We start from the raw sequence: 13,006 nt of genomic DNA, 5'->3' as shown, positions 1-13,006 counted from the left end.
TCCTTTACACAACCACCCATTCCAGAGGCTGAGCACATCTACAGAGAACTTTCCCAAGTTCTCCCACAGGGAGCCAGAATACCCTGAACATCAGGAAAGGCAGGATGGCAGTAACACCTTGCACAGGGAATGGGGTACAGAGACACTAAACTGCATAGAGCAGTGAAAACAATTCACATGCTTCAGACCACATTAACTCCACATCATGTTTATTCCTCCTGATTTGGGCTGGCTTTCAATGCCACACGGCACCTATGATGCTTCAACATCTGAGAACACATGACAAGAAAAAGCACAGCTCCCCTTTTGCAGAGGTTTACCTATTTGGAACCAGCACCACAAAGCAACCAGATACCAGTGTCAGACCCAAGGCAGATGGCACTGTTGGTTTAACCATAAAATTCCATCAAAGTATCTCAACCCAAATCTTACTCTGAAAAAAAATTGAAGTTTGGGCTTTCTGCATTCATGACATATTGTCCACAACCCAAACATACTTCCCAAGCATAATTAGGACTGTAGAGGAACTTCCTGGGGCCATGTAAAATTGCTCAGTAAGAAAACTGAGAAACCGTTTGCTTTGTAAAATGCCACTCAGCCATTCTCTTCCAAATTTGCAAATGGCCTTTTTTAATGCAACAAAGGTAACATCCCACTTAATAGCATTTTTTTTTTTTCTTTCATGTAAGAAATTATTTTCACAATCTGAGTTAAACTACAGGCAGAACGGGACAGACATATTTTGGAACTGGTCAACTCCATTTCTCTTCCAACAAGAGAGATTAGCCAGTGCACCCAGTGTAGCCAGTGGTCCATTTCACCCTGAAATAAATGGTGAAACAGGTCAGGTGAACACACCCTAAAGGTGTCCAAGAATGAGAAACTGGGTTGCCTTGAGCATTTAGCTCAGGTGCAGAACCTGGAGTCTGTTGGGAGCAACTTCATCTATCACGTCTGCTTTGAATCAGCTGTTACTCAGCAATTGCCAAAAGAGCCCAATTTTACTTTGAGCTGTGAATATGAGCAGTGCTATAAAGAGAACTGAATCAAATCCAATGCCTCGGGATAAGGTTTTAATGGTTGATCAAAGTTTGCTTTGAGAAGCCTCGTTTCTGACTGACATGCACAATATTTGGAAGCTGATGCAAGCTTGCTCTTGCTGTCTTTGTAAAACCCTTTACTGCAGGCATGCAAGCAGTAGTAACATTTTAACTTAACCTAAGCTCCACTGTTTCCTGATGTTTGCAAACCCACATGATCCCCAACTCCCTGTCTACATATACAATCATTTCTACTTTCTGGCAATCCAAAACTATTAACAAAATTAGTTGCCTAAAACCACAACAGAGGCTAGAAACACAGACCTGGAGCACAGCCCGAGTTCACACTCACTCCAACCCCAAAGAGCCCAGCTCTGGCATCAGCCCAGGCAGTAAGGGGACACCGAGCTACACAGCCAGGCCAAGCTGTGACAGCAGAGAGCAGGTGCTGGGCTGTGCCTTGTTCTCAGCTCAGAACAGGTCCATGGGCTGAAGCCAAGCTTGACACCTCCACAGCATCCAGTGCCAGGGGTCAAAAAGAGAAAAGTTCTTCTAAATACATACACTTTATTCTCACCCTGAATGCTTCATCTGCCCCTAACATGAACCCATAGCATTCTGAAGCCGGCACTCATCTTAATTACATAATTCATTTAAGGTTTACAGCAAGAGATGGGCAGGAGAAACAACAAATTTTATCTTTCTTTCAAGTACAAAATAAGGCAATAAATTAATTGAAAGTTATTTCTCACCCACTCCTTTATTTCAATATCATGTTTCAGTTCCTTTTCAGGGCAAGAGAGTAAAGGAAAAGCAACCCTATTCAACTAGTAGCCATCTGTCTCTCTCTCATCCTCCTCAAAGGAAAGTGTCAAAAGACAGAGAATTTAAAGAAACTTTTTCTCAGTAATCACCCAAAGAGATGGACTATCTCCAAAACACATCCCCATCTAAATAAATAAATAAATAAATAAATAAATAAATAAATAAATAAATAAATAAGAGTGTGTTAATGTGCTGCAAATGTAATAAGAAAGGGAGCAAGAAGATCCGTTGTGAATTATGACCAAAAGCAAGCAACAATTCTCACACTGAAGTAAAAGTTTTGCCTAATAAAGGATATACTTTAAGTGTAATATCTTACTACATTGGGTTTGTGATCAAAAATATCCACGTTTATCTGTGAGGGGAGACATGCACAAGCTGATGCATTGAACACAGAGTAGCACCACAGACAGTGCAGCACAGAGCCCCAAGCATACACCTCTCTTCTTTAGCCCTAAAACACCAATCACATAAGATCAGCCTGCTTAGAACCAAGTGAGTAATTAAGTAAATTTGACAAACTTTGCATCCTCTCCTGTTGAAAGACTTTTTGTGAGTAATTAATGTCAGTTGCCCACCCCCCTACACCCCTTCAAAGGCCATTGCCTTTTCCTCAAAGCAAAGCAAAGCAAAGCTTTGGGATACCAGTTACTGTTGCAGACTAGTGGCTCTGGATGCTAAGAATGCCTTGAAGCATACTGTTTTATCACATTTCAGAACAAGTATCTATAAATACTGCACAAGGTTTTTAGAAACTGTTGGGGGGAAAAAAAAGTAATATGTACATATGCCATCATAGAGTAAAAAATTTCACAGGGTGGTTGTCTGTATTGTGAGAAAGCATTCCCTACTCATTTCAGATTCATATTTCTTTGCCTTCACTGTGTTCCTCATTTGCTTATAATGAAATTACAAGAAACAGAAGAGCAATCAAGAAAGTATCTATCTTAAGAGTTATTACCTTTACTGATACAATACTTAACTGATCTATGTGATGACAACCTCTTTAAATAAACATATACCTTTATCTCAATATTATACCCATGGTACCCAGTATAACAGACTTCAGCAGATACACCATAATGTTTGATTGGATAAAATGCCATCATATTTTTGCATACCCAAAAATAGAGTTCCATTAAGGAAAAACTTGCCTTTAATTTAAAGAAAGGGAAAATAAAACCCAACAACCACCACATGAGTGTTGAAATATTCTGAGAATACAGCTCTGATTTCCATAATGGCTTCTTGTTCAAGTGATCATTAAATCTATTTAAGATGTAAAATTTAGACTAATATCCAAACCTGACTTCTTAAACTATTCAAATTCAATACTTACGTCTTCATAACCCTTCCTTATTATCTCTCTTGTACTATATTCTCTAGCTATCTGATACCTCTAACCAGGTATCAGATACAATACTGTATTGTTGTTACTTCTCATTATTAGTACTTGTAGATAGAAGTCTCCACCATACGGAATAACATTTTGAAATGCACCACAATTACTCAGGTTTCCTTTAAAGAATCAGTAAGTTCTAAGTTTTTTACTTTATTAGTTTCAGGGATTTTTTTAATCCTACTAGAAGTAACAGTATTTTGCTTTCTGGTATTAAAGGTTAATTTAGAAACTTAAACAGTTTAAAATCCATTTGTTTTTACAAACCTGTCACAGTCTCATCAAAAACACATGGTTTTTAAACTCCTCAACAATCCCAAATTAACAGCAGAACACTACACTTGGAGAAAACACCAACTGGAGATCACTCAATTCAGAACTGTGCTGTACAAAGATCAAATTTAGCCTCATGGAAGAAAGCAGCACCTGGTACTGATTTTTTGATTCAATAACTCTGGCTTTTAAACAATCATATCCTTCACAGAGCTTTAGGGATAAAATGTGATAAGAATTCCTGAACGGTGAGAGCACCAGAAGGTGAGGAAACAGACTCTGCTAAATTTTCTCAAACTCCAAAGCATGAGAAACCTTCCTTATTCGGACACCAGCAGCAGAAGTGCAAATCTCAGTTCAAGGTTCTTTTTGTACTATCCAACACAGTAAAAGAAACCTAGGAGAACCTGACAAGGGAGTAGCAGTGGGAATGATGGTTTGGAAATCCTTTGTATTCCATTCCTGGAACTTCACTGGAATGACAGGCATCTGAACACCAATGAAGGTGACCAAGGAGACACACTGTGGAAAGCTGAGCTGATCCAAAACACAGTGGAGAAAGTAGAAAACCTCCCTCCTTCAGCAAGCACTGTCTGTAGAAAAGCCCTAACCTTTCATTATAAATGTGGATGACTTTCTGTGTATTTTGTAACCAGCTATTTAATCCTAGAGATAACACAATCTGGTAAAGCTCCTAACATCTGGGTTTTGATGAACTCATCTTTCTCTTCCTCCATTTCTAATCTCTCACTTCCTTAGCTCTTCAGCATTTGAAAATATCTTTATTTCCATACATAAAGATGACACAGAGTTGAATTAGGAGTCAAGGAGACATAAACAAGAATGAAAAAGTTTCCAGTGGCCATACATGGGAAAGACTGCTGAAATGATCATCATTTTTGAGACCAGAACAAATATGAACTCACCTCTGCAGTTCTTTGCCAACACTCTAACATGGAGTGCTCCACCAAAGCCCTTACCTTATAAATATTTACATATTATTTCCCAGAATATACATTTGGGACTCTAGATAAATACTTGTATCAAAAGCGAAGTGACATATTTAAAGGAATTTTAATTCATACATTCATGCACTCCCACCTATAAATAGTTTGCTTAGCACTGGATTTTTTGAACACTCAAATTTGTTAACAAATACACACTGTTACAATGGATGCAAGAAATGGCTCACCTGGGGTCACCAAACAACCCAATGGCTTAGCCAGGGACAGGACAGATTGCCCCCAGCAGCCCTCCTGCCTCAGAGCACAGCTCAGGACAGTGCTCAGCAGCATGCAAAACCTGCCTCTGAACCATTCCCACAAATGCTGTCTTGCTACATGAGATATACATGTCTTCTAGCCCTGTGGGTCACAAAAAATGGCTTTTGCCCAGGAAATGCCAACTCTCCTTCTCTTATCAGCCATGAAGAATGAGAAAAATGTCAACACATTTAAAGACTTGGATCCTACCAGTTTTTATCTTTCCTAAACTAAATATACCAGTCCTACCAATTCATCATAGTCTCCAAAGCAACTTAAGCCTTGTCGCTCTCTTTTTACTCTCTCCAACTTGTTTAGAACTTCTCCGTGGCTGGCACCACAACTGGCCACTCCAGCTCAAGCCTTCCTGCTCACAACAGCGAGCCCACAACAGGATTTGCTTTTGATCTTTTGATGGAAGTGTGTAATGCCTGACTGCATGGTAATAATGTACCATATTGTCAGGATCCTTCCAACAGTATTGTGGACTTTGCTGTTCATTAGTACTGCCTTGCAAATTACCTTTTTCTTCCTAGATGCAGTGGCTGCGCCCATCTCACTGATTTTAAAAGTTTATAAATGTATCAAAAGTCAATGCTGAATTGAAACACTGTGCCTGAAACTCCATCTTAGTTTTTTATGCAATACTTTATACTCCAGTTCAGATTTATTAAAATACTAGACAGTCCTTAAACTAAGAGAGCCCTCAGAGACTATACCTGATATGTCCTATTTATTTGTCAGTGAGGAATAAAAACTACTCAGAAAGCAGAGAAAGAGACACAAATTCAAAGGCAAGCAAGGTCAGGAACTTTATAACAGCAGTGAATTCCCAGTCAAAGTGTGCATGCATGCTCTTACCTGTGAGGAATAAACTTGTGTTGATTGCAGAGTAAGAGCACACTTGCACACAGGGAACCTTAAAGCAACAGCCACACTGCTGGGTAAACAATGATGTGAAGCTGCAGCAATTTCTTTCCTTCTCTGCACTTTGAGTACATCTTCACAGCCAGTTGTGCACTCACTTCACAATATTCTCATCTAAACTTTTTTTTTTCATGGTCTGGTTCTGTGACCAGAATATGAAATTGATGTTGAGAGTCCTTCTAAAATATATGACACAAACCACCTGAGCGTATAATTCACCAGAGTGCACCAATTCCAGCTAGCTCTTAGTCATTTCTTAGGCTCTGTGGCCAGTGCTCTGGGAGACACTGACCCTCCAGCCTTTAGGAGAACCTTAAAAGTACCCCATATCTCATTTTCAGAGAACAGAAGCACCTACAAGACGCCCTGAAAACAAAAGCAGGAGTCTTCCAAAATGCACAGGCAGCTGATTTGTGTCACACTGGCACGAAGTAGTACAATACAAACCAGGGAGGGAAGCTGTACATGCACAATATGCTTGTACATCTGTCTGCTAAATATGTCACTGTGGACATCATTCACTTTTAAAAGCAACAGATTCGAGAAGCAAATAATTTACTTTTATTAATTATATTTGTAATCACAGAATTACAAAGGTTGGGTAAGATATCTGGGGGTTATTTGGTTTACTCAGTCCACACAAAAAAAGGACCAGGTGGACCAAGCTGTTCAGGGCCACGTTCAGTCAATCTATCTCCAAGCACATGGAGATGCCACAATTTCTCTGAGCAGCTTGCTTGGGTGTCCAGGTGAGAATGGTTTTACTTATTTCTAACTGGCATTTTCCTTGTTGAAAGGTGTGCTTCTTGTCTCCAGCAATAATATGAGAAGATTCTGGTTTAATTTTCTCAATACCCTTCCATTAAACAGCTGAAGAAAAAAGGGGATCTGCAAGCCTCCTTATTCCCCTTAAGGGAAAAAAACATCAGCTCTCCAAACCTCTCTACCTCTCTTATGTTTTCCAAATAATGTTATGTATTAAAAATGTTTTCTCAGTCTAACTGCTGAAATATTCAGACTTGTTACACATAATCACACCAAGACAAATAACCAAGGGCGGTCTTAGTTCTTGAACAAGCTAAATAATTTAAAAGGAAAACAAGACAAAGAGATGACCCTTTTCACAATATCTCATGAAGCTGAAAAGGGATTTTATTCACAATATTTAAATGCAGCACTGTGAAACAAACAACTTGGTTCACAAGCAGTGCACCCGCTGCTGAACTGTCACTGCCTGACATCCTGTCTTATCTGCCAAATTGCTCATTAGGTTTGGCAATTTTCACCTGCGCCTCCAGTTTATATTTCAGCAGGGAATAAACATCAGTATGCTTTAACAATCTTCTGCAGTGAGCTTCCAACCTCTTCCCAGAAAACACGCAGGCACAGCACAAAAAAAAGCCTTATGTACTGTAAGCTTAGAAAAAAGATGCAGCTGAAGTGATGAAATACAACAAGAAGTTTAACTTGGGTAACAGAAAAGCAGTAAAAAAGAAAGAGCTAGAAAAGAAACAAATAAATCAACTGCTTGTATCCATGAATTGTGTTTTCACAGTGCAAAACACAGAGGGTATGGGCCAGCCTCAGATTTGTTCCCATGTTTATACAGGAAGATTGAATTTGACACACACCCCCTCACCAACATGCAAAGTACAGGCTGTGTTTGTGCATGGGAAAAGAGGGACTCCAGATGAGTATTACTTTTCCAGCTGGACCCGATCTAGGCTAACCTTTCTCTTGCTGGGAGAGAAGGATGGTGTGATCTATAAACAAACAAAAGGGTTAGCATGGCAACCAGAACAAAGAGAGGAGGATCTCAGCAGGCTTTGAGCCCCAGCTCATGCAGGAGCTGCTGCCTGGGAGCAGAGGGTGCAGGTGAGCAGCAGCGAGGGCACAGAACTGCGGGAATCTCGGCGGAGCAGAGCCTGCCTCGCCTGCAAAAAGCACCAGAGATGTAAAACAAAACGTCTCAAATGCTATAAACCAATTCCAGACGGAATACTGTTTTTCATTTGTTAGAAGTAAAATATTCACCACCAACCCTGCAATTAGCTGGAAAATTACAATAATTACAGCAATTTTGTATCCCATCTCCAATCCAATTAATAGATATATGACCTTGTCAACATGTAATAATCAGGATCTGCATCTACCGCAAAACTGGATGGGTTTTATTTGCCGAATAGAACTTACACAGTAAGAAGATAATTATTTGAAATATTGAGAATACCATTTGTATGCTATGCTTCACTTCACAAGTTATAAAGGAAATACAATAAGGATAGTATTTCCATTTTCAATGTATATTTAAATGAATTTCCTGAAATAGGTATGTTTAATATGGGATAGTATTACTGCACTGGGATTCCAAGCCTGTGGTTTGGAACATTTAAAAACAAAATATATCTGTCAACATTTTTAAAAAGGAATTAGACAGATAGAAGAACATTTCTGATTTCTGATAACATATTTATTGCATATTGTTTCACACACTTTATTTGTGCATACTTCTATAAAAAGTGTCAAAGAGCTATAATCCTTACCAACAGTTTCAGAAGTCTTCTGTATTTCTAAAGACCTTCATATTGAAGGGTCTCAAACCCGTTTTTGGTCATCTTAGCAATCAGTGAACTAGCCAAGTGTTCCATGCATTTTCCAGAATGACACCAAAGATAAGTGAGCTGTCCAATATATCACTGAATTTTATCTGCACTATATGATTTTGATGCACTAAAATTCATGTATTGTACAATACAGCAGATAATCACACTAAGGAGAAAATGTGTATGCATTTGCTTGCTCTAACCCCTGCTAAGTTGAAAACCAGGGAGGACAGTTTTTTGGCTTATACATAAAAATGAGATGTGCACTTAGCAGTGACACACTCTAGTGACAGCAAAATTGGAAGAGTCCTGAAATTCCAGGATACTTCTTTATTCTGCCATTAATCCTTCCCTAATTTAATTCTGTGTTGCAGTGAAGCATAGTTGTAGCTTAAAAAGACACACATTCAGCTCGGTGTAAGGTAATTGTTAAATGCTATTCCCTTAATTTTACAGAAAACATTCTGGTACAAAACCCCTCAAACTTGACAGAGTGGTAACTTTTCCATTTGTATTCTCCCTGACTGCTTAAACACAGATTTTATCCATTAAAAAAACACCTACACAAAATCAATCTCTTGGAAATTACACATTGTTGTTTTAAACAATGTATCTAAAATATCAAAGGACCGATAATACTAACTTCTGCTAAGAATTTTCTGGAGTGGAGTCCCTATTTCAAAAGTTCAGTGAGCAAAATGATAGACACTACACATAAAAGGACACAATGCCTTATCCACATTGTCTTGCTTGCATGGCACTTTTAACAGCAATAAAAATTACACAGTAAATTTAATTCCATAGATTTTCTTCTTAATAAGCTCAAATATTCAAAGAACTGGCCTGAGCAAGAAATGCAGAAAGTAATTCCTGCTATGTGGTTTTCCAACAAAAGTTCACCACATTGAAATAAACAAAATTAAGGGATGCTTCTGCTGTAGTTTCTGCTTTTTAAAGTGTTTTTTTGCAACACAGTAAATGCATATTTTAGCAGGTGTTTTTATGGAAAGGTGACAGCATAACCTAGCAACATTGACAGGTTAAGTAGAAAGTGCTCCTATCTTTAGTTTCTTTTTACCATTTTGTTCATTAAATGGAACAAAACTGGCAAACTGAAAATTATACCATGCAGAAACTACATTTGGAGATATTGCTGTGATTTTCAGTGTGAGGACAATTTTAAACTGGCAGCATAGAAGGAACTTATGGTTCCTAAAAGCAATTTATAAATAATTTATTAAAACAGAACAGGTTTGTTTACTTGCATGCAAGAAGCATTTACGCAGTTTCTCAGTTCTGATCAGCTTTCGATAAGGACAGATAATGAATCATTTTTCTCAGCAGCATCGACGGGTAACAGCACTTGGCATCTTTGTAAATTTACACAAAACACGTTGAGATACCGAGAACATTTACTCACTCGCACGAAGGACTGACGGGGTGACCTCAATTTCACTTGCTGCTTGGTAAGGCTGAAAGGCCGACGCTGCGTTGGAGCCAAGCTCACTGCCAAAAATCTCCGGGCTTTGCGTGCCTGTCGAGCTGGCACTGGTGCCATCACCCCCATGGTGAGGATCTTGCTCATCAAACACGGCCACGAGCTGCAAATGACAATTTAATCTACTGTTAAAAAAACCACTAAATACCATCAAAGTGCCATTACAGATGGCATTCATCATGTCTTCCCACCAAAGAGCAAGAAGTGTCTATCAGCAGAGATGCCGATCAATGCAGAGCATCAGCCCAAGGAAAGGCAGCCATTAACTGGAACCTACAAAGGATCAACAGCTCTGATGGGACACCAAACTCATCACTGTGAGACACAGAAAGAATGGTACCAAAGGAAAGCAAAGGTTGCACCTTCCCCAGCAAACCATTTCATCTTACCCAGAAATGCAGAAAACTATCCGAGTGTGGATTGATGCCTGTGCACTGGAATTCAATTTCTGTGTTTAGATACCTCTATATGCATCATTACTACAGAGTCGAATCATGAGCAAAATCAGTTTTACAGAATAAAAACTTTCAGGAAGTTATGATGATACACACTGAAAGCTACAGACAAAATGCAAAGCCAAGGAAATGTGTTATAATCACAAACAGTCATCTTCTATTAATCCGTCATCTATTAATCTATTATCTATTATTATGACTTAAGTTGTGGGCTTCCCTTGCAAAATTTCTTTAGTCAGATTTATGGAGATACTCTGTATCTGTCTGCCATCAGTTCTTCAAATTTGAAATCTCAAGTCCCATTTAGAACTTTGCCAAGTCACTAATTTAATAAATATTTACTAAATCTGTGTTCACCACTGCAAGATAAACAGGAAAATATCACAGTGATTTTTGATAAACCTGAGTTATTTTTTCCACTGTAAATTATTTCATGCACTTATTTGAAACAAATAATTTATCCCAATTTATCTTTGGTAACATACTGAAAGAGGCAACACTAGCTCTTATACACATTTCATTTTAGAACTTAATTTTGAAGACAGATAAAAAGTGTTATGGATAGCAGCACTCTGCAGCCTGCAAATTAATCTATAATATAATATTTGAAAGACATTTCCAAGAAAGCATTGCATTCTTCTGTCCAAATTGGAAGGGTAAATGGAGCAAATCAACTTAAACCTATGCTGGTCTCTGCAAATTGTTTATTCTGTTAGCACAACAGCTAAAACTCCATGGCATCAGAGGCAATTTTCTCTTTTTTTTGAAGTGATTTCACCATTATCTTAGCCAAAAGATTTCAATAATAGTCCCTTTACTCATATTTAACTTACATAAGCATCAATAAAAAAATTTAAAACTGCAACTCTAAGTCCAAGTGGAAACCATTTGGGAATTCAGCTTTTGAAAGTACTCTCAGGCATTCACTCATTTTCACCACTCATTTTGAAATTACAGAGAATAGCAAACTTCTGCCAATAATTCCATATCTAATGCAAATTTAGGCTCAGGCATGCAAAAAACAGAAGAAATAAGTAATGGATAAAGGACCATGCTCTCTCCAGTGCTAGTTGAAAGGTAGGTAGCAGCAGGAAAACCAGACTGCAGCTGCAGACAGCTGGAACATGTTTTTACCATAAAAGTCATTATTTTATGCTTGAGAAATCTACACACAAAAGAGACATGACAACACCAAAATGTCAGTAGCTCAGGAGTATTGGAAATTTAATTTTCTAACACAATGTGAAATACCAATGCTTACAAAAATATGCTTCTAAAACTTTACTCATAACTCTCTTACTGTTTTATAGCAAGCTAATTACCAATCTCCAGCAACTGAAAACAAATTAATCCACAAGTGAAGATCTGTAAGGTATTCCAACAAAAGACAAACAAAGCATTTAAGAATCCTAGCATGAAACATCAGATCTTTTTGTCCTTTGCATGTCATGTATCAAGATAAATCCCCCCATTACATTCTGTTCCTTTGAGGCTGATTAAAAAATATTATCTGATGCATGCAGCTTCAAGTATTGTATAGATATTACATATATGCAAAAATGTATGTGCATATAAATCTCTCTATAGTTTATCTCCTACTCCAAGTTGCCTCCAGCTTTTTGCCTATTCCAGACAGTCTACAACCTATAACTTCAGAACATGTAAAAACGAATGTTTCTTATTTCAAGCTTAGCTTTTGATCTTATCATTTTTTGCAGGTATTCACAGTTTTGACAGCATCAAACCTTCAAAAGGCTTCAGTTCCATCAAAAGGCAAACCAAGTTGTAACATTTTTTCAGTGTGAAGAAACACAAGCCATGTTAGTCTTCTCCAAATCTAATTAGCATTAGGAGTACAGGTTAGGAAGTTCATTGTAAAACAGCACTATGATTGTACAGTAGCCATCTGGACTACAACAAATCAGTCCTCATAATGAGCTAGAAAGTCCTGGGGACTGGAAGACTTAATGCAGATAAACACTCTTGAATCTTGGTTTCCAGACCCTAGTATGCAATTCTGCAAGATTACGAGCTCAGAGGAAACAAGAACAGCCAAAACATCTTGCACTGTATAATGATATCAAGCATTTATCTCTAAATTCAACACCTTTTACTTTAATCAAAGGAGATTATTCAAGGAAAGGAACTGTACCGCTGGATCACACCTTGACTACCATAAGAAGAAGAACAAGAAACAAAACAAAAAACATTCAAGAGACACTTTACACAATGTGGAAGGAACCACAGGAGTAGGTGACTGGAGCTATGAAGAATCCTTTGCTGCAGGAATCCACAGTGATAAACAGTGCTCTGTGCCATCAACGTGACTCTTGATGAGTCATGTTTAAAGGCCACAGAGATGTTTTTAATTTGGCAAAGAATGAAGCGCACATTACTAGACCAGTTTTTATCAGCCTCAAAGTCAACAGTAAGCCTATGGTATTTTGCTGGGCTTTAGATGTCAGATTTACAATGACAGTAGAAAATGAAGATGACTATCTTCTCTGGAAACCTCATCTTTACTGTCAGGAGACTACTTCCATGTTGATCTTGTTCTTCTTTAACAAGAAATAAATGACTGAAGTTACCCTAACCTTTTGAGAATCACTCTATTATTTCCAATACCTAAAATGAGCTGTGCCGCCTGTTCTCTGTCCTTCAGTTTTAGATCTCATCACCTGCAGTGACCTGAGAAACTCATCATAAAATCCACTCTTATGCAAA

At 38.1% G+C, this 13,006-nt stretch overlaps 1 protein-coding gene across 8 annotated transcripts in view; it reads right to left on the bottom strand.

Annotated features, from left to right (window-relative positions):
* The window catches only part of PARD3 (par-3 family cell polarity regulator), a 440,918-nt gene that overhangs the window by 283,237 nt on the left and 144,675 nt on the right, over nucleotides 1-13,006 (bottom strand). For all 8 annotated transcript variants that reach the window (XM_062506759.1, XM_062506784.1, XM_062506750.1 and 5 more), the window contains exon 3: nucleotides 9,750-9,930. In XM_062506759.1, coding sequence (XP_062362743.1) covers nucleotides 9,750-9,930 — 181 coding nt within the window. The remainder of the gene's footprint in view (nucleotides 1-9,749; nucleotides 9,931-13,006) is intronic.

The sequence above is a fragment of the Cinclus cinclus genome, chromosome 1, assembly GCF_963662255.1.
Source record: "Cinclus cinclus chromosome 1, bCinCin1.1, whole genome shotgun sequence".
Lineage (NCBI taxonomy): Eukaryota > Metazoa > Chordata > Aves > Passeriformes > Cinclidae > Cinclus > Cinclus cinclus.
The sequence above is the reverse complement of the archived record's forward strand: the minus strand, read 5'-3'. Positions and strand labels throughout refer to the sequence as shown.